Source organism: Epinephelus moara, chromosome 14 (assembly GCF_006386435.1).
Source record: "Epinephelus moara isolate mb chromosome 14, YSFRI_EMoa_1.0, whole genome shotgun sequence".
Taxonomy (NCBI): Eukaryota; Metazoa; Chordata; class Actinopteri; order Perciformes; family Serranidae; genus Epinephelus; species Epinephelus moara.
The window spans coordinates 16,049,643-16,071,879 of NC_065519.1; the positions used below are offsets into that span (position 1 = coordinate 16,049,643).

At 41.3% G+C, this 22,237-nt stretch overlaps 1 protein-coding gene across 1 annotated transcript in view; it reads right to left on the reverse strand.

The window, feature by feature from the left end:
* Nucleotides 1-5,527: 5,527 nt before the first annotated feature.
* Nucleotides 5,528-22,237, reverse strand: part of LOC126401530 (uncharacterized protein C14orf132) — a 40,854-nt gene continuing 24,144 nt past the window's right edge. Inside the window, exon 2 of the mRNA XM_050062868.1 lies at nucleotides 5,528-5,926. Coding sequence (XP_049918825.1) covers nucleotides 5,690-5,926 — 237 coding nt within the window. The 3' untranslated portion in view covers nucleotides 5,528-5,689. The remainder of the gene's footprint in view (nucleotides 5,927-22,237) is intronic.

Genomic DNA, 22,237 nt, shown 5'->3' on the forward strand with positions numbered 1-22,237 from the left:
TAGAAATCCAAACACTGTTCTTTTTTCCTAAACCCAACCACATGCTTTTGTTGCCTAACCCCAACCACGTGCGTTTGTTGTTGAAGGAAAAAAACAATAACTCACGATGTTGTACCGACGTGCGTTTATTTTGAAAGAGACTGTATGTAAACTGTGAATTTCCTGTGAAAACAGAAGTGTATTTGAAAGAAGACAATGTAACAGGCAAAACTTGACATAGTGTCCTAGATCATCAACAACCAACGCACCCAGGGTACCTTTCACCTTGTATCTGGACGTGGAAAGTCCATGACCAAACGTCAATATGTGACGAGGTCGGAGTGAGAAGTGTTTTTGTTTGAGTAAAAATATTCTATATGTTTGGGTTGTACTGTACATACAACTGGATAATGAGACCTGGATTTTACTACACGAGTTGTGAGAGTTTGTGAACAGATGTTTTGATATAGTTTTGTTGTTGTTAAACGTGGACCCCATTGACTTCAATTAATGAAGAATACTTTTTTTATTTTTTTTTATTCTTCGTTCCCCGTGGAGAGGTGGGAAAAATGAAGTTTTCTTCATGAATTCAAAGTAACACATGGTGCATAACTGATAAACAAATGGTGGTTTTGCAGGTGAAGTATTCCTTTAAGTAGGCCACAGCTGGGCTCATCATTATGTTCTCAGGGTTCTATAAATCTCTTGGTATAGACTAAGATAGTAAAAGATTGGTAATGGCTGTCTTTGCAGTTCAAATGGCAAAAAACTGAAGGGAAGATGACATTTCATATTGAGATTGAAAGGTAAAAACGTGGAGATGTCAATGTCAAGAAAACAATCTTGACCACAAACTTGAGGGAAAATGTTTCAAAGAGTGTAACATATGTAGGCTATAAGCTGTAGGTGGGTGAATACAACATATTGCCTTTGGAAAACATACACTGACCATTTGACCCAGGGCAAAAACATTGCTGAGAACATAAAACCCTTTGAAGGGTCTCCTTAATGAGTCGTAAAGGACCCTGGGAGCATATGCTTTCATAAAGCCTCATGGAACAGCTAGCATGGCTTTAGACTTTAGTCTTGTTGTTTCAGTAAAAAGTTAGCTCACTTTGTAAAATAAAATTAATTGCAGCTCTTGGGATTTCAATAAAGATATCAGCTGCAGGCAGAAAAACTTTAAAGCATTTCTTTTTTTTTGGGTAAATATCCTGCCTTTCTTTATGTAGGCCAGAGCATTGTTTTCACGTTGTATGTTTTTGTAACTTCCTGCACAGTCTGTTGGTTCAGCAAAACCAGTGTGAAGACAGAGAGAGATGGCGGGGTGCAGAGGTCCACAGAGGAGTGAATCCAGCTGGTGTCTAAACAACCTGTGCCTGTGTCAAAATGACAGATGGCGCCATCTAAGCTTAGCATCAATCTCACCTGATGGCTCAGCAGCGACTGGTGATGTCTGTCAGCACGGGTTGGCTTCCCCAGGAACAACGCCAGGTGATTGAGGCAGAGAAAAGATGGAGCTAAAACCTTCTCGCATGATCACGCTGTGCGCAGGCAACCGAGAGTTTGCATTTAGCCAGCGATGTTTCCTGTGAGTGAATCATTCTGCACTTGACACTGAACTTCCAGATGAACTATTTCTTATTTTTCAACAGAGGAAAAACAAAATGCATTAATACAGAAATTTTAATAGTAGCATATGTCTTTACAAAAGGAGCATTGTGTATGTGGTTTACAACATGTCTAAATACAGTATTTCTACATCAACCATTTATTAAAAATAACAGGCTTGAAAAGTCCTTCTTTGAACATTGTAGAAGTATAATAACAGTGTCTGAATTTCCCTTCACATCGGTACAGTTGATACAGCTAGTATTGTAGTTCGCAGTGTATGAACATCTGAACATGTACAGTATGGTGTTTACAAGACAGGTTTGTATCTTTTAACCTAAAGCATGTTGACATTATCCCCGAAATCCCAGAAAAAATATATGTTTACTGAAAAAAGGAGTAGTCTCTTTCTATTTCTCTCTCTGTCTAAATATATAGATCAGTCAGTTTGTCAATAAAGAATAAAACTACTCACTGACTTTAAAGTGACATTCAGAAAAACAAAATTACTAACATTTCTATCAGTTCTCCTATAGTAGCTCACTGTCTTAAGAAATGGAAATAAAACAGTGTAAAGCAATGCACAAGTAAATTAAAAAATCAAGGTTACCAGATGTTACATTTGTTTAAACTCAGTGCAATGCTTCCTGTGATGGTCTTTGTGTGCGAGCGGTTATTAAATGCTCCGAATAAAAAGCATAAATGGCATCAGTGGCTGCAGGTTAACGCTCGAGTCTCAGAGTACAGCTGTTGTTCCCCAATTAGGACGAGGATTAGTTGCCATGGAGACTGCTGCCTCCAGATTCCACAGTAACACAAAAGCTAATTTACTGAACAGTGACGAATTTAGAGGGACAGCTTGACAACATTTCATTTCGAACTGAGGCATCCTTTCCCTCCTCACGTTAGTATACAGTTACCACAAAGTTCACCACAGATCTGATGGGTGTTAAATCACTTTTAAAAAACATACATTTACCAGTTTTCCACATCTGCTCTGTCCTGCTGACAAGATTAACTCTGAGTGACAAGAAATACAAGCTGTACTTTAAAGGTCCAGTGTGTAGGAGTTAGTGAGGATATATTTGCAGAAATGGAATATAATAAGTATGCTTTCTTTGGTGTGTAATCACCTAAAAATATGATTCCTGTTTTTGTTACCTTAGAATGAGCCATTCATATTTACATAGGTAGTGGGTCTCCATCTATGGAGATCATCATGTTTGCAGTGGTGCAGAATGGACAAACACTGACTCTTGATAGGCAGTGGCATTTTAGCGATTTTGTGTCAGCCACTGTAGTTAGCAGCGTTAGAATAACACGTTGTTTTTTTTTAGGAAACTACTTTTTTTCAGTGTTTTTACTGCTTTTAATCACCAGGGGTCTCATTTAAAAACATTGCGTATGCACAAATCAAGGCCTGAAAGAGGTGTACGCCACTTCCCATGCAAAAGTGGGATTGTGATCTCTAAAAATAGACTTGATGGGAGCTACTTTGACCCATGCTTACAAACATTTCGGAGACTGAAAACCGGCGACACAGATGGTGAGGTGGAAGCCTGATTGTAGAAATTGTTAGATATTTATAGACATTGATATTGATAGATATTTTTTGGCGCACACCATTTTTGGTTTTTGCCCGTACATACATTTTTAGTATGGATCCTATGCATTGTTTTATAAATCAGATCCCTGATCTGTTTGTTTTGGAAAGGAAGAGACAATGATAACTTAAGAGACTCTTAAAAGGATAGTGCACCCAAAAATGAAAATTCAGCCATTATCTACTCACCCATATGCCGAGGGAGACTCAGGTGAAGTTTTAGAGTCCTCACAACACTTGCGGAGATCCAAGGGAAGAGGAGGTAGCAACACAACTCCACCTAATGGAGGCTTACGGTGCCCCAGGTTCAAACAAAAACACATAACTGAAACCACAAAATGTCTCCATACTGCTCGTCCGTAGTGATCCAAGTGTCCTGAAGCCCTGACATAAAAATTTGTTTGGAAAAACGTCATTTGAACTCTGTTTTTAGCCTCATTGTAGCCTGCAGCTCTAACTGCCTCTCTGATGTGTGCGCGCTTGTGTGTTCACGTGCTTTCGCTGGTCTCGTGCGCAAGCGCACACACGTGAGCGCGGTAAGCCACCATTAGGTGGGGTCGTGCTGCCACCCCCTCTCCCCTGGGATCTCCGCAAGTGTTGTGAGGACTCTAAAACTTCACCTGAGCCTCCCTCGGCCTGACGTCCCATTTACAAAACAATGCGTAGGATCCATACTTAAAATGTACATATGGACAAAAGCCAAAAATAGTAGGCTGCAAAAATATTCAACAATTCCCACATTCAGGCTTCCACCTCACCATCTGCTTTGCCAATTTCCGTCTCCAATATGTTCATAAGCATGAGTCAAAGTTTTTATTCATCACAACTTTTGTGTTGGAAGTGGCGTACGCCTCTTTCAGGCCTCATTTTGTGCATACGCAATGTTTATAAATGAGACCCGTGGTCTGTTTTGGAGATGAGGTGATTTCTGTGGAAAATGTGGCTCATGGTAAAAACCTCCTGGATCAGAAATAAGTGAGCACACATTAAGTTATCAGAGAAAATAGGTGAGCGTACAAGAGCCGATGCTGGCGAGTGGACCATTTATGACGTGCTGAACAGCGTAGGAGAAGCACTGATTTGTAAAATGAAGCTGCTTTATTTAGTGTTTTTACTGTTTTTAATCACCTCTCTCCTGGTACAGTCAAGTACCAGGAGACCTCTGTGGATAATTCGGCTCCTGGTAAAAACCTCCTGAACACTGAAAGAATTCCAACCAGGAGAAGTTTCTAATGGTTGCAATCTGCAATCCTAACCCCCTCTAAATCTTACACCCTGTTCCTTTAAGAAAAAAAAGAAGTACAAAATAATTAGGTGCAGTAAGCAAAGTAGGCTACGTCATCTTGCGATTCAATTTGTGCTTTTAATTGTATTTGTTGACATCTGTAGATAATATCTAAACATGCCTGAACAGACCATGACAATACAATTAGATTTCTAATAACCCCTGGTGAATATTGCTGTAGGTATTTGACAACAGGATCATTCATTTCAAAGGGGCTGACTTAGTTTTACTCTACTCATCTAATCATACAGCCATCGTTCACTGCGTATAATTCAGTTAGCACTGCGGAAACCATTCTTATAAGATTTTAAATGTGTCTGTTCTTTGTTTCCTGTCAGTAAAATTGTTTAGATACTATATACACCACGTTTCATCCACAAATTAGTCCTTAAATGAGCTCCAGTGTTTTGGGCCTCAGGGCTGCCTGGCATGAAAATAATCCCAGCACTTTCTAAATGTTTTAACATTCACCATCTCTGTTCAGCCGCATAATTAAACAGCACTGCTCTAAATTGCTAAGAAACTATCTGGTGGATGTTTAAGATGGCCCGGATCAACCTGGATCTTAAGCCCCATTTAATCTCCATTCTCGTCTCTGCATTATAAGTGAGGATGTTGTCTGAGGAGAAACATGGAAACAAACTTAAGCAGAAAAAAAAAAAACAACAGTGTTCCTTTGATTCTTGTTTGAGAGCGCAGGTCTGATGTTTCTGTTTTTAACTAAAGAGCTGTTGAACACAAAAGCTTTTTTTCAAACTAACAGTTGTAGCATCCAAAAATGCTCCATGCCGACGACTGCAGCCAAGTCCCAGTCTTCTCCTCTGATGAAGAAATAGAGGAGTCTATATGTCATTGTCTAGTATCACAACTTCCACACCCTAAGGGACTCAATCTGATCCAAAAGCCAAGTGCGAGGGGGACAGAGGAAGATAGAGAGAGACATAGAGAGAGAGAGAGTGTCTGTCTACAAAGCGTGGCCTCGCTCAGGGGTCCAGATATCCGGAAAAAGCAGGATGTGTGTGTTTGTGTGTGTGTGTGTGTGTGNGAGAGAGTGTCTGTCTACAAAGCGTGGCCTCGCTCAGGGGTCCAGATATCCGGAAAAAGCAGGATGTGTGTGTGTGTGTGTGTGTGTGTGTGTGTGTGTGTGTGTGTGTGTGTGTGTGTGTGTGTGTGTGTGCGTGCGTGTGTTTGTCTTTGTCAGCATATGTTCATCAGAAAGTGCAGGCATAGACGACGCCAACCACCACAATGTTTCCTATGGTGGCGATGATGGCGATCCAGAGCCAGATGGCATCGCTGGACATGGACTGCTGCTCATCCTGTTGGCCGTGTACCGAGGCGGCAGAGGCAGCGGCATGGACGCTGGCCGAGGAGTTAAAGAGGGAGTGCTCGCCGCTGTAGTCGTCGTTGGGCGAGGAGTCCATGAAGGCTCCCGTCATAACTGGGATCTAGGAGGGGAGGTGGGCAAATACAGAGAAGGGTTAGAATATATTTCGATTCTAGGAAAGAGTAGTGAAGCATTTGAAATCCGATGTTTAATTCAGGTTTTGCTTTTCCAATCTCTGGCTACTGGAGCCATGGTGTGAACTCCAGGGGAGCCAGGGGGAGTTTCTGTTAATAAGACATGACCTCCCCTGAAAACATGATGTGTAAAATTTTGTGAGGGTCTCTACAATATTCAATATTTGCCATGCAATTCTATTTTTTCTGTATCTTTTTCCATATATGATGTCTGATTCATGCATGAGGGTGATTCATCACTGAGTCACTTCAACATTTAAATCAACTGACTGATTATTAATATATGTCAGAGCCTAGTTAAAAACTTTTGGTAGGTATTATTGATTCCAATTCTAGCACTTCTATATTAAATAACAACATAAAAAAAATGAATTTGACTAATTTTAGGCCAGCAAAATAAAGGATATCTTCATCAGGGAGCTGTTCATGGCAGTATATAGAGACCTGGCCACCATGTTGGTAACAGTCAAGTACCAAGCACTTTCTACCAGATGGACCACCTTTCTCATTTTACAGCTAAACAGTGCACTAAAATATGTTTCAGGCAAGAAACAGGCAATGCAGTAACAGAATCTTGGTTCATATTTGATCAGCGCTGCAGAGTTTGACAGTTTGATTACAGTTCACGGAGCAATCGAATTGATTGACAGCTGCGTCAAGCCCAGTTCATACCAAAGATTCTCAATGAGACTAAACCAGTTTAGAATGTTGCAGAGAAAAGTTGCAGTGGTGTGAACTGGCTGGTCTGAGTTCAACTCAAGCCATGTGATGGTGTCACCTGCAAGTCCGTTGATCAAACCGGCGGCGGCTGGTTTTAGAATGTAAAGCACGTCATCAGTCAGCTTGTAGTGAAGTAGGCTAGCCCAACACATTCTCACTCAGGCCTCATCCCATTTCGACGTTTGGTCACGGACCTTCCATGTCCAGATATAACGTGAAAGCTACCCTGGGTGTGTTGGTTGTTGATGTTCTGGGACGCCATGTCAAGTTCTGCCTGTTACATGCATTATCTTCTTTCAAAATATACTTCCGTTTTTACAGGAAATTTACCGTTTGGGAAAAAAGAACAGGGTTTGGCTTTAGAATCTTATGGGATGCAAACACCGTTTTCTGGGTGAAAGTCAGTGTTTGTTGGACCCTCCCACCTACACTGCTCAGACTTTCGCCGCCTTAACCGTCATTCGTCACGTTGCGTTTCCCCCTGCTGCCATGATTTAACTATAACAGCAATCGGCCGCGTGTCATGCTGACGTTAAATGGTGGCTTTTTTCTTCAGTGTCTGGCGCCGCCATTCACTGCCCAAGCGTTGAATTTCAATGACTTTAGAGTAAGACCGGGTTGGCTGGTCAAGACAAAATGACTACAGATGGCGTGGTTGCTTGCTGCGGCAGGTGCTCTGTCCTCACTAAGCCCTCTGTTTCTGTCCTGACGGTGTGCCGGTGTCGGACGATGGGTCGCTGCTGCTGCTCGCTGTATATGCTTATGCCCCCTCACACACACATTCTAATTGACTGATTAACTGGCGCTGCTTACTTATAGTAATGTGACGTATTGATTATGAATACAGTCCATCTGATGCTCACTTCATTTCTGTTTTTCAGCTGTAAACTGGCTGCAGCTGTATCCAGTATCTTGCTATCACTATCCTCATTCATATATCAAGAAGCTACAAATTATATTCAGCCACAAAATAAACCTGAAAAGCTGAAAACCAGAACAGAAGTACAGAGAGGTGTTGCATAGAGATGATCCACCATCTCATCTAGTTGCATTGGTGTGAACCGGCAGGTTTTTATACTGTTGCAGAACGGCATAGCCGTAGTTGCCTGTTTCAACTCGTCTCGTTGCGTATCTTTGGTCTTAACTGGGCTTTAGAGAGCCGTCCGCTCTGATTGGTTGTTTACATTCACTGGTGGTAGGGCTGTTAGAAGTGCTAAAAGGCAGTAAAGACAGTTTCAGAAAATATGAAAAGTATCTTTTTATATAAAAGTTGCTAACTACAGCTTTTGTGGCTGCACAGAGGCACTAGCATAGTTAATGTTTTAAATGACTTTGCATTTTTTCACAGTGTCAGTTTACTTAAAAAGAAATTATCATTTAAATTCGATAAAAACAAACCACTTTACAGTCCTAGCAGAGGAAAGAAAAATCATGGCACGGCAGATTTTTTTCCTATTGGTCATGCATTAGCAAGTGTGAGTGCTATGTTCAAAGAAATGAGAGGTAGTGGCATCACGACATCATTAGTAAATGGTTACAAGGTTTCCCACACAGGCATGCAGGGTCCCACTCTCTCACACACATTGCTAAGTGTGTGTGTGCCTCTGCGTGTGTGTGTATTTAGGAAGCAATGCTTGATTAACATGGAATAAATATTTCAGATGTGGCAAGTGAAAATGATTTATTGCTCGGGACAATTGGAGCCCCGTGAAGGTTAGCCATTAAAGCAAAAGCAACGGAATGCTTTCATGTGTGTGTGTGTTTGTGTGAGAGTATTTCACATGTGTGTGTGTGTGTGTGTGTGTGTGTGTGTGTGTGTGTGTGTGTGTCTCCAAAGCGGGGTATATGATTGAGAAATGCATGAGAGACCCATACCACGCTCAGACCGGAAAACAGACTGCTTAAGATGTTGAAAAACAATGCTAAAAATACCTCGGAGGAATGTTGAGCGCTCGCATACACAGAAATTCTCTTTTGCTCGCTCATTTGCTCACCTTCACACTCCCACTCATTCCCACTCTCCCTCATGTACACAGGCTAATGCACAAAGACGTTATAGACACACACACACACACACACACACACACACAAACACAAACACGGGTCTTCCCTCGCACAGGGGAAAACACTGTTTAGAAAGCATTCTGCTGCTGCTCTGTGTTCATTGGCCCCTGGTGGTGAATAATGACATGACACATCCTGTGGAGCGCCTGCTGTTCACATGAGCATGATGGAGCCAGACAGGCATACATGAAGTCCAGCAACCTGGGTCTCCCTGCCCTCCCCCCACAACCACCCAGCAACTGCTGATTCCTCCTGCTACATCGGCAAACATGGTAAGGACTGCAATAAAAGTGATGGGAAACAAAGAGCTCTCGTCCCTTCACAATATCTATGAGACGACATGCACACAGAATTCAGAAGGACCGGTCTCACATTCTGTTTCCTGAATACAAACTACTGCCTTCAGGTACATGTTACTGACCCAGGAAATGTAAACAAAACCACTTCACTTTCCTTCTTACCAACATCTACTGTATAACACGACTCAACAAGGAAGCTGGTCCAGGCAGTAATTATAATATATACAGGGTGACACATAACCCCCAATACATTGTTAAAGACGTTAAAGAAAAATAATTGTTGTGCTACAAAGGCAACCACGCACCACCACCTGAAATAATCATTAGTGCATGAATCATAATCCTAGCAAATTCTCATTATTATTACTACCAGTTCTAGTATCACAGTGTATTGCAGCTCTGCAGAAACAAAACAGTACAAAGCAAATAGTAATTAAAAAAAAGGAATGTGGGGAGGATGCAAGGTTGATGTTCAAGTAGCATAATGTAGCATACATTGGATCTCATATCTCCATTGTATACAAGCTTTTTAAACTGGGGCTACTGTTAAAAGTGTACAGACAGTGTCTCAGTGGTCCTCCAGCCCCTTATAGAAGTGTTTCAACAGGCAGGCTGCCCATTCCATGTTTAGTAAGCCCAGGTATTCCTTCGGCCAGGAAGAGGCTGCTTAACGCTTCTTCCAGTTGAGAAGAATTAGTCTCTTAGTAGATAGTACATAGACGTCCATAGACACTTGACTGTTACTCCAACATTATTGTCCAGCTTCAAGCCCAGCGAGCATACAGTACTTTCGGACACGCTGGGAAATTAACATTAGAAAACTCTGACATAAGAGATATCACTTCTAACCAGAGTGTATGAACAGCTGGACAGTCCCAGAGCAAGTGGAATAAATTATGCCAGCCTAAATCTTGATGTTTGTCATCCATCTTGGATAATCTAACAGGAGTTATATATGCTCTGCACCGAATCTTGTATAATCCTTAATCTCACACATTTAGACTGCTATAGGCAGGTAAATCGATGTACTGTACTTTTTTATTTTCATTGGTTTCAGATGTATCAAGAAGTGTAAAACTAGAATGACATATGAGTGTTATGTGGGCTATATCACTGTCATTTGTTATAGTGTTTGTAAATTGGTAGTGTGGCATTTAAAATGACATAAAAAAAGACATAGAAATGTCATTAAAAAAAGTAATAAAAAAGTAATAGTATAGTATGTCATTTAAAAAGTCATTAAAAATGTCAGAGTATAATATGTCATAAAAAAAGTCAGTGTTTGCACTTTTCTTGTGCGGCTCTCAATCATATGCTATCTCTCTAAAATGGCACTCAGTCATCAAAACTTTGAAAACCCATGATCTAAGATTTTTGTTTCAAATTGCTCTAAAATGGTCAGCCTAGCTACTAAGTTTCTAAAATTTCTCCTGGGAGAGATGTCTCTGGAGGGGTTGGTCCACAGAAACTGTCGATTTAAAATGGTCCCCCTCAAAGTTAAATACCAGTGACTACAGTCCTGATGCTGGTTAATCCATACTCATGCATTCAGCTAGCAAGTAAGCACTTTGCACTTTGTTTTACAGATAATGTTTTGTGGTTTTCATGACTTCTCATTTCGACAGTGCCTATGGATTTATATCTTACTCCAGGCATGTGTGATACTTTAGACATTCTCTGTTTTTATTTTGATTGTATGTATGTAGGGAGCACATTACATGTTGTAGCATTTTGCACTGGCTTCCTCTCCATTTTAGAATTAATTTTAACATTTTATTACTCACCCTCAAATCATGACTTGGACTAGCTCCTACGTATATAATGGATCTCTTAATACCCTATGATCCCAAACGTGCCCTAGTCAGCTACTTCTTGCTGTTCCCAGACAAATTTTGAAACTAGAGGGGATCAGGTTTTTGCTGTCAGGGCCCCCAAACCCTGGAATTCACTTCCTGTTAAGATATGATCTATTATGTGTGGATGTATGTACATATTTAGACACATTTATGTACATTTATGTGTTTTAATCACTTTGTTTTACCACTCAACTACTTGCAGATACCTCATTGTTTATACTCAAGCTTCATTTAACTGTGTTTATAGTCTTGTGAAGCACTTTGTGCTGTATAAATACATTTATTATTATTTATTACAGCCTGTGGTGAACCACTGTACCGTCATGTTGACTATGTATTGCATCAAGTAGATTGCAGTTGGCTGTAGCACTTTTGTCCGAGCAAAGTTTTCCTCTGGGGACAATAAAGTAGATGTTATCTTACAACATCTCAAATATACCTTTTATGCATTTTAAGATTTCTTTTTATAGTATGAGCAGTTGTGCACAAATCATATGTAAAGGGTATGTTATTGAGAGTGAGCATTAATGAGAAGGGTAACATGTGCACACTGATTCCAAACCACAGATTTATTTAAACAATACAATATTTTACACCCATATTTACAGGCTTTGTGATGACAGGTGTGGTTAACCATGCAACCTCCCCAGGGTGATAAACTTTTGAAAACAACTAGTAATTAACACATTTCTAGACGTACACAGCTCACAAAGGAGTTGGCCAACTTCAAGAAGTGCTGACAGTAATGTTTTATTTTTCTGACAAATACAGTGATCTGCAAGAGGAACTCAAGCTGGCAAGATCAGCTGTCAATTTTAAGAAGCTCATCTGACCTCTCTCATCAGCATGCTGATGATTTGATTTCTTATTTAGAGAAAACAGCAAGAACAAAAAAATAAAACCCCCACCACACTGCGATCTCCAGACACCACAATGTTTAAAACCTTATCCTGTATTCAAAGCTGCATCTAGCCTAATCCAACGTTCAGTCGGACGATAACTGAAGCTCTCAACCCTGTCTGCATTCTTTATATTTATGTTTTATTCATGAGTAACTCATTGTCCACAGGAGTGAGCTGTTTGCATAAATGGGGAAGTGTACCGAATAAAATGAAGCGGATACCGGGAGCGTGTGCAAAAGATATTCCAGTAGTAAGCCTGAAACTAAATATTTGATTGCTCACTATTTTTGGCAGAGATGGTGCACACAGGACATGTGGATGGGCGTTTCTATTACATGTCACTAGTATATCATCGTTTTTCAAGGGATATGCTCCTCCATCCATTCATCCAAGCCCACAACTCCCATGTGGATAATGCACATGAGGTTAGCGTAGTGAGCGGTTAAGCACTAATGGAAAGGAGGGAGAAGGAAACCTTGAGAAGGAGCATCTCAAAGCACTTATGTGGGCAATGGAGGTCATCCCCTAAGCATTGCTGCCAGGAAACCCACGCTTGTTGACATATATGAATGACGTCAGTAATTAAGTAGTACTACTGACCAAGGTTTCCAGGGAAACGTACCCACTCTCCAACATAATAGTAAACTAGTGGCTTTCCACAACAAAACCCATTAGTCCAGTGCAACCAGCATGATTTGCTTTGACCTTGAAGAGCTTATTTAAGCCCGAACCAACTTTATATTTATCCAGATGTTGTGGTGATGTTTAGAGGTCAAATAATTGCATTTAAGATACTTTAACTTATTTATTTGAGTTCTATCCTACTCAAAAATGTCTTCATCTTCATTTTCCATAACCCCTTATCCTGTTCGGGGTCACGGCGGGGCTGGAGCCTATCCCACCTAAAAAATGTCAAAAAATAAGTTAAAATAGTCATTTTTTAGAGTGCAGAGTGTTTGGTACTAAATTAAAGTGTGTTAAATTTGAACTTCCTGGATCCACAGTTTAAACGCTCCACAAATATTCCCCTGGCAAAGATTAACGTGGTCTCACTGCCCAGGTTGTTTTATGAAGTCGTTTCTTTTAACCTTTAGATTAAAACTGAAGGTGAAGTGGTTCACACACTCACACTAAGGAAATGTCTCTTGAAGTTTAAAGTTACTGTATCTTTATTCTTTTAATGCATTTGTGCCTCAGTGTGCCAACTCTGAAAGGCATTGGTTTGTCACCAAGTTTGTGTTTGTTATACTCCTTTGCATTATGAAAGAATTAAGAGGCGGCAGACAATTGTTTTTTACTAATGTTAGAGTTAATCCCTGGGCATTAATTAAACCCCCTAAACTCATATTTAGTCATCAAAATTACATATTTAAAATTTTTTCTCATAAAAAGCATCCCTTCATGCCTCAAAATAACTAAGATGTGACTCAACACTTGTGCATAATTTAGTATTTGCTGTCTGTACATATGCAAATTAACCCCAGACCCTTAGTCACTCGTCTGCAGCAAGACACAAATCTCTGCTTGTAAGTAATACATAGCCTGAGCCTTTGGCTTTAGTCTGTTATAAATCAACAAGTCACATGTTGCTAATGTTGCACACACTTCAACACGGTCTCACTCCAAAGTCTTCTTCTTCTAACGCTGACATGATATGCGGCTGGTTGCTGTTATAGTTCAACGGCACCCAGCGGCGTTAGGGGGAAACACGGCAGAACGAAAACGAAATTAAGGCAGTGAAAGTCCGAGTTGGGTGCAACAAGACCGACTTTCGCTTGGGAGAGCGGTATTTGCATCCTGTGAGATTCTAAAGCCGAACCCTGTTCTTTTTTTCCCAACCATGTGCATTTGTTGTTGAAAGAAAAAAGACATAATTTGAGGTGTTGTACCAATGTAGTGCGTTTATTTTGAAAGAAACTGTATGCAAACTGTATATTTCCTGTGAACGTGGTAGTGTATTTTGAAAGAAGACAATGCATGTAACAGGCAGAACTTGACACGGTGTCCCAGAACGTCAACAACCAACACGCCCAGGGTACCTTTCACATCTTATCTGGACGTGGAAAGTCCATGACCAAACGTCCATATGTGACGAGGTCGCAGTGAGAATGTGTGGGAAACTTAACTTGCAAAATTCAATACATAGCTACACTTTGTTTCTCCTTATTTTGCTGTAGCATTTTAGAAAGGTCCATCCTGCAAACCTGGCTCCTCAGGTTTGTCACGTAACAAACCCAAAGTCTGAGTCCTCGTCCTTGAGACTGTCATTGGTACACTTCAGTTCAGCCATGACATTGGTTCATCATTTGCCTCATAATGTGTCTTGTAGCATACAAAACACCATGTGGACATGTAACAGGGTCTTTACTTGCTTTTAATGGTTTAAATGCCCCACATTAACAAAATGGAAAAATGACAATTCCACATTTAAAAAAAAAATAATTATGCTCCTATCTGAAAACAATCCACACTTGCTTCTCGCGATCAGTCACTGTGACTAATTATGGTCGTCTGATAAGTGGAGGTATGATAGAAACTTATTCCACAGAGGGCCCCATTCACACTTGTCACTTCAAGTGTCTCATATCCTGATGAAACCAAGATAAGATTTAATGGATTTCCATTTACACATGAGTCTGTGTCACAAATCTAATTGCAATCAGTGTTTTCCCTGTGAATCAGGGTTGGCCTTACTCCAGTCAAGACGGTGGTGGTAATGCACCTAAAGCTGTTTGGAAAGTGCCAAAAAAACAACAGAGGAAGCATGACTTCTTCAGATTAGCAGTTCAGTTACAACTATGACAGTTAAACTAGCTCCCAAGGTGGTTTAAAGAATTTGATTTGAATCTGTCTCGAAGGCTTTTTGGATGCATTTACCTTCTTGGACATCCACCAGCTAACCAATCCCTCCAAGACACAAGAAATTAAGTGTAGATGGGTTAATCTCCAGCGAGATAAACACAAGACTGATTGCCAAAACTTGCATGTCAGATATGTAAAATGTTCTTCAAAAAGAAGAGGGTAACACTGGCACAGACGCTGATTTTAAAAAGCTTTGAAAAGAGAATTTTTCAGCAAAGGAAAGTAGGTCTCATCCTTTAAAACCACCATTTGCTGCTTACATCTTGGATTTGATGCTATAAATGATGAGTGAAATGAATGGGATTGCAGGTAAGCAACTGTTTCATTCAATAGTGTGACACCATGTGGAAAACAACGCCCCTCCATTAACCAACACTGGAGAAATCTCCTGACTTGCATATTTCACACCTCTTTGGCTCTGAGTGATGCCTCCACCTGTGCAATACTCGGCACAGGAAAACCCCAATCTGTGGTAGACGGTACGGCGCAGCTCCTTTCACAGCACGCTTCCACCTGCTCTGCTCTCACAGCTTTGATTTATTTGTCCCAGCTGTTCCTAGAGCTGTGCCATCCTACACGGCTGATCGCAGTAATTGTGAAATAGAATGGACTGTAATTGCCTCCTGTGGGATGTCGCCACCAGTAAGTGCTCAGTGAAATGGCTTTGGAACAAACAAGCAAAACCCAAATAAATGTCTTTGGGTAGTGGGGGAACCAAAACATATACCTAACCACAAAAGCACTCAAGTGTGGCTGTTAAGACAGAAACAGAGACAACGAGTCGGTTTTCTGCACTCAGGCAAAATATGAGGTCAAATCAAAGAGTCGATACTTGTGTCCTTGTGGAGAACAAACTTCAAGGTGTACCAGGGGGAACAAACTGTATCGGAGAAGACAGGCATGGAGGCGGACCCCTGCTGGGCAAAGAATGGACTGTGTGTTCGACATTGCACGCATAGCTGTTGGTTTCCAGTGTTGCTGTGGCCTTCACCTGTCCTCATATGATGTCATTGTTTTTCTGGATTTGTATCTGACACATTGTTTTGAAATCACTCTTCAGCCATGACGTTAATACACATCACTGTAGGACACACAAGATTGCACTTAAAGAGAAGTGAAGCTGAATTCAAAGACTTTGCTTCTGGATTTATTTGGTTTTGACATAAACACAACCCACAGCTATTATACAGAAAAAGCTTCAGTGTATGTGAAAGAAAAGCCTTTTAAAGACAGAATACAGAGAGGACTTCTCTCTCGAGGGCAGGTCACAAAGTTTTAGTCCTCGTAGCAGTACACTACACAACGCTATTAATGCCGTACAGCTTGGGCATGTCTGTCGAGGCTCCTCTGTGAAGGGATCTCCGTGTTTTCACAGACTGGGAGATTAACTGTAGCTAATGCATGTTAGAGCACATTTTTAAGCACAGCTGCAGCGCTTTGAAAAATGCATACCCCTCGAGTTTTTGCTCAACTTTCTGAGCTACAGCTTGATTTTAAAATGTTTTGAGATTGCTGCAGTTATTCAAATAATGTGTGTTTAAGCATAATTTCAATGGTTTTTCTTGCATCTTCTTTTTTTGACACCATATCAATACAGTCCCAGGCAGGAAAAGCACAGGTGTCACTCACAGTGTGTGAGAGTGTGTGTCTCAGTGAGTCATGACAGTGTGAAAGTGAGCCAGCCTGCCTGCACAATCATCATTAGTTTGATTATCTATGCCTGTGCTTTCTTTTCATACTGTGACATGTCAAAATGCCTCCTGTAAAAATAAAAAGCCCCACCCTGTCCAAACAGCCAACTGAAAGAGCACACCCAACAGCAGCTCCAAAAACACACACGCACACACACACACACACTCACACACACAGATGTGACTTGTTGTTCTGACGAGCCTCTCACTGCCTCAATCACCACCCTGCTGCCACAGGTGCGTGACAACATGGGCATTAAAATATGAAGTTAAACTTGCTGTGATTATGCACATTGAAAACTCTTTATGGTGTGACAATCACAACAAGCTCATCTATTTAACCCTTTGAAACCTGGAGTGGCATCACTTTTCTTGTGCTGCTTTTTGATGCCTTTACTAAGTATTTAAACCTTTGAACCCTGAGCAAATTGGTGCGATTTCTTTCAAAAACATGGGAAAAAAAGGCAACGAGCAACTTGGTAAGGAATGTCCCACAAATTGCAAAAATAAATAAATAAATAAAAGAATCAGAAAAGTATTAAAAAAAATAAAAATAAATAAACACCAGAGAAAAGCTAGGGCAAAACTATAAATTATATACATAAGATACATAATTATTATATTTTTTAAAGTACTTTTTCCAGGTCATCACCTTCTTTATTTGTTTTTTGACTTTTTTTTAATTATTATTATTTATAATTTTCTTGTTTTGAATTTTCTCTATTTACTAATTTCATGAAAGTTTTTTGAGATGGAGGCAACACAAATGTTTCAGAAGACTTAAATGGAAGTGTAAAGAATTCACCTGAGACATAAAAAATACTTGTCCTGTTTTTCTAAATAAACAAGATTACTATATCAGAACTTATGATTCCAAAAATTCTCATTTTTTTTGGATTAACAAGATTATTGTTTTGGTAATTCAGGAAAAAAAAGAAAGAATTTCTCCCATGAAAACCTTTCTGGCAATTCTGAGATAATAATCTTGTTAATTCAGAAACACAGATTAGGTTTTTTTCACTACAGTGAATGCATTACACTTCTGTAGACCTACTTGGTGGACTAACGGCCAATCCCAATTCTCTTCCCTTAACCTTACCCCTTGGTTTCAAGTGCACTCGCCAGATAGATTCCCCTCAACTACGAAGGGGTAGTGTTGAGGGGGAGGAAATTTTACCTACGAATTGGGACGCACTTCATGCAAATTAGCATAACAGACGTGTTCGCCTACATCACACATATCGTCAACGTAGGCCTTTTGCACGGAGAACTCTGTAGATATTCATGACAGCTACATCGTGAATTAGCGATTTTCAAGCGTTCATATTCTAACTCAACACTTACAGATAATGCATATGCAGAAACATAACACATTCCGACATAGTTTGGAATTTTTGCATGCTTATTTGCGAAAATAGTACTTAAATTGTGTGATGGCTTTCTCATGGAGGCTGCCGTCTTCCTGGAAAACTCGCTAGCTGGATAGTTTTGCAATGCAAACTGGGAAATTCAATCTTCCCCTCAGTTGAGATGGGTTCGTAAGGCCCAATCCCAATACCCCCCCTTGTCCACTACCCCTAGCCCTTGCCCACTACACCTTGGCCCTCGAAATGAACGAGGGGTAGAAATCTTTCCCTAGGAATTGGGACACCATTCACTATGTCACCGCATCGGTTACGTTCACGTAGGGCTGGGCGGTATGGCAAAATGTTCATATCACAGTTTTAAGAAAAAATCATATCGGTTTCACGGTATTTCACGGTATTTTGCTCAGGTTTGGTCAACTTGACATGCTGCTGTGTTGTGCTATGGCCTATTCAAGTGCCGGAATTTGTTATTTATCTGACAACACCTGAACGCAACACACGCTCTGCTCCATTAGTGCTGGAGCTTAGATTCTCTGCCCAAGCCCGAGCCTGGCCCGACCTGGCCCAAGCCGGGTCAGGCCGGGACCCCCCACCCCTCTGACGGGCCCGGTCATATATGAGAGAGAGAGAGAGAGAGAGAGAGAGAGAGAGAGAGAGAGAGAGAGAGAGAGAGAGAGGGGGGTGGTAGAGATAAGTGGGAGGGACAGCGGCTTTCCGTGCCTCCAAAAAATATGCCCTATTCATTCAGTCTTTACCCAACACGCTCAATACATAGACATGCAATGACAAATTGTCATTAACTTATTACGTTATAAAAAACGATGAAAATATGGACGTACCCATGTTTAAAATGACCTGTTGAAGTGAAAAAACGAGTACTGACGGGAACGAGTGGAGTCGATGTTTAACCGGCGCGGAGAGCGCAGGAGAAATGTGCTGCCTGTGTGGACAGTCAAGCGCCGGCAAGTACACTCGCAGGACTTCCGCTGCACTAACAGCGCGTTAGGTGTGTCCTTAGCGTTAATTATAACAGCCAACTTATTGAAAAATGTGTCCTTAGCGTTAATTATAACAGCCAACTTATTGAAAAATGTCGGGTTTAAATCGGGCTCTGGCCGTTAATTACAGTTAATTGCACGGGCCGGCCGGTCCCAGGCTGAATTTTGTGGGCCCGATCTAAGCTCTAATTAGTGCTGTGCTCGGTTATAACTGTCTCGGACTCGGGACGGGTTGCCTTCGGTCAGGAAAATGCGGCCCGAGCCGTGCTCTAGTGTGCTCACCTCAACTCAACTCAACTCAAACTGTGTGTGCGCTTTGTCTGTGTGGGTGTGTGTGCATCGGGGCGAAACTCCGCCGTGCGCGATACAGAGGGCAGAGGAGAATTGTAAACGGTGGTGCGCCGCTGCTAGTTGCATATAGGGGAAACACTGCTCTTTTTGGTATGAGTTCTTCTGGGTCATCGTGTACAGTTGCTTCACTTTCAGGACTCTCTCCAGCAGCCATTCTTGCCTCTAAACGTCGCTCTCACTCTCACCTGCTCAAGCGTGCCTGTGGTGTGCAGCGGTGAAATGGGTCCCCGCTGAAACACTTTCCCGCCGCGCACATTCTGGACTTTGTTTGGGCTATTCACCGGTATTGCAGTATATGAAAAATTCATATCATAACGAAAATAAATACCGGTTTTCGGTACGAACCGGTATACCGCCCAGCACTACGTTCACGCATACCTAACTATTTTAAACAGGAAGCTGTGAGCCATCTACATTTCCAACCGGCATCTACAATGGAGTCTCATTCATCCTACTGATCACGTTTGCCGCATTCATCATGCTTCGTTTGATGAACGACAGACGACAGGGGACTTCTGCTAGCTAGCTAACCAGCTAACATTATGAGGCAGCATAGTTATACTAGCTGGTGTGTTATCCTAATGTGAAAAGTCTGACAATTTTGCAGAACAGGACAGATGACAGATGCCAGAAAGTGCGAGCTAGCTAGCTAGCTAACAAGCAACCTGACAACGGTAACCTAAGCTATGTATGAACTTTTTCCCTGTCTCTTGCTCAGTGGTAGCTATGGCAACATCTACCCCTCGCTGGCAAGTCAGCATCTGAAATCCCTCGCTACGAAGGGCTAGTTTCATACCCACTACCCCTCGTTATGCCCCCTACCCCTACACACAAAAAGGAATTGGGACACCCCTACCCCTCGCGGGAACGCGCAAATGTAGGGGTAGGGCCAAGGGGTAGGGCTAAGGGGGGTATTGGGATGGGCCCTAAGTGTGCATCGCACGGCCCTTCAAATTAAGTGGGGATTTTAAGGGCTAAAAAGCACTCCCCTAAAGTTTGGGACACCCTAGCCCTTTGCGGGAATGCGCAAAAACAAGGGCTAGGGACAATTTTGAGGGGAAGTGTGAGTATTGGGATGGACCCAAAGTGTAAAAATGAAAAACATACTGCTTTCTTGCCATAATTCTGACAGCCAAAGTGTACTTTTCAAAGTAAATTTAAATTTTTGTTTAGTTTAGGCCTTGCTTTACTGTACAAAGTTACAGCACCTCAAATTTTGTAATTTAATTACTACTTGTCACATTTTGACACTTGGGCAGCCGATGGCACTTTGTGGATTGCGACGCAGATGAGGTCGGCGTAAGTAAGAGATTTAGACAACTTGGTTAAGGTTAGGACAAGATTGTGATTGATGGTAGTCAGGTGAGGCTCAACGATGCCTTTTAGGTTCACATGGGACACAAACATGGGCCTCTTGGGTCAAAGTCCTGTGCTCATTGGACTCATTTGCCGCAGCTTCCACCCACACAAAGTGGACTTTTGCATTGTTTATATCACATGCGCTGCTCTGACCATCTACTACTCACGTGGATGGGTTTACACTGGAGTAGGTCGAAAGCCTGGTATATATATTTTGACCTTCTAGGAGTGAGACTAGACTGCAAATTTCCCACAGGAAGGATAAAAAATAGTGACAGTTTTTTTGACAGGTGGTGTTATCTATAACCTACTGCACACACAAGTCAGGACACAGGGAAATAAATAAAATGGGATTGGGATTGGGACAGCATTGAAATAAATCAGAGGATTAATCTCTTATACGTGATACTTCTATACAATAGCAGCCACTTACTGAACATAATAGATGCGGTCTGTACTATACTTTACACCTAGTCTTGCCATGAATCTGGAGGGAGATTTACAGAGGTTTTAGGGAGGCTTGTTCACCCGCGCAGAAGTGGTGAGACTTCTAGTTTCAGGCCTGGTTCCTGCTGGTCAGATTTACAGCTGCACATTCATTGATTTTCCCTGTCTCAGCATCCCAGCAGCATTTTTCAATAAATCTTATAATTCAGTAGAACAAGTGTAGCCCAAGTGATCCTCGCTTGACACCCTGGTCAATCTGTCAGCTCAGTGGAAATTGTGCAGCACAGGGGGAAGTTTATTATACCTGTTTGATATTATGAATGATAAATTTATCACCTTCATGTTTCTGTACTCACTGCTGTACCTGAGCTCAATGCTATAGGTTTTTGTACCTGCACTTGTAGCAGTAAAAAACCTCATGACAAGTGGAGGAAATAATGCATGTTCACATCTGGAGCTGTTGCTCACTGATATATGCTGCTAATTAGCAGTTGCGTGATGCCTTGAGATTTGAGATGAAACTTAACTCATCAGCTATGAAACATTAAAATGCACCGCAAACAAAGAGTGATTTCCTATTCCTGCCAGATGAGAACTGAGACGCCGCGCCAGATAATCACACGGGCAAGATTTAAGTGACGAGAAGACTGAATCAGACACAGGCTGTGAGTGTATGTGTGTCTAAATATGTACATTACACAGGTTTCTATTGTCCTAGTGTCTGACTCTTGACATGTGTAAGTGTATGCCTGAGTTTCTAGTGCTTTGGTCTTTGACTCCCAAAGCTGCACAGACTCAGATCATCCAGGAATAAAGAAAGAAATCTTTAAACCACACATAACAAGTGTACATTAGGAGACTTTGAAAAGACTTTTTAAAGACTGAAGTCTGACACCCTCTCACTTGCAGGGGTCACTATTAGCAAGACTACAACTAGATTCCTTTTAATATTACTTCCCATCCTGCTCCTGGTGGAAAATATTACACCAAACTCCCTTGCAAGAACACATCACTCTAGAAACACAAGATGAAAGGCGTCATCTGTCAATGGTATTGCTGTCAATTTGGCATCAGTATAATCTATAGAAGATAAACTGTATTTGCATACAAGCTTAACATTTTGTAATATGTCTCCTCATCTCGCCACCAGCTTCTGTTGGTTACCAGCACTATTTTAGTGGGAGGAGACCAAACACAGAGAAACAAACAGTTTCAAACATTAAGATTTCTCCCTTATATAAATGCTGATTGGTGGACCAGAGACACAATTAAAGCCCAACTCTTGTTCACTCCACAACTCTACCAGTTTCTCTTCCTTTTCC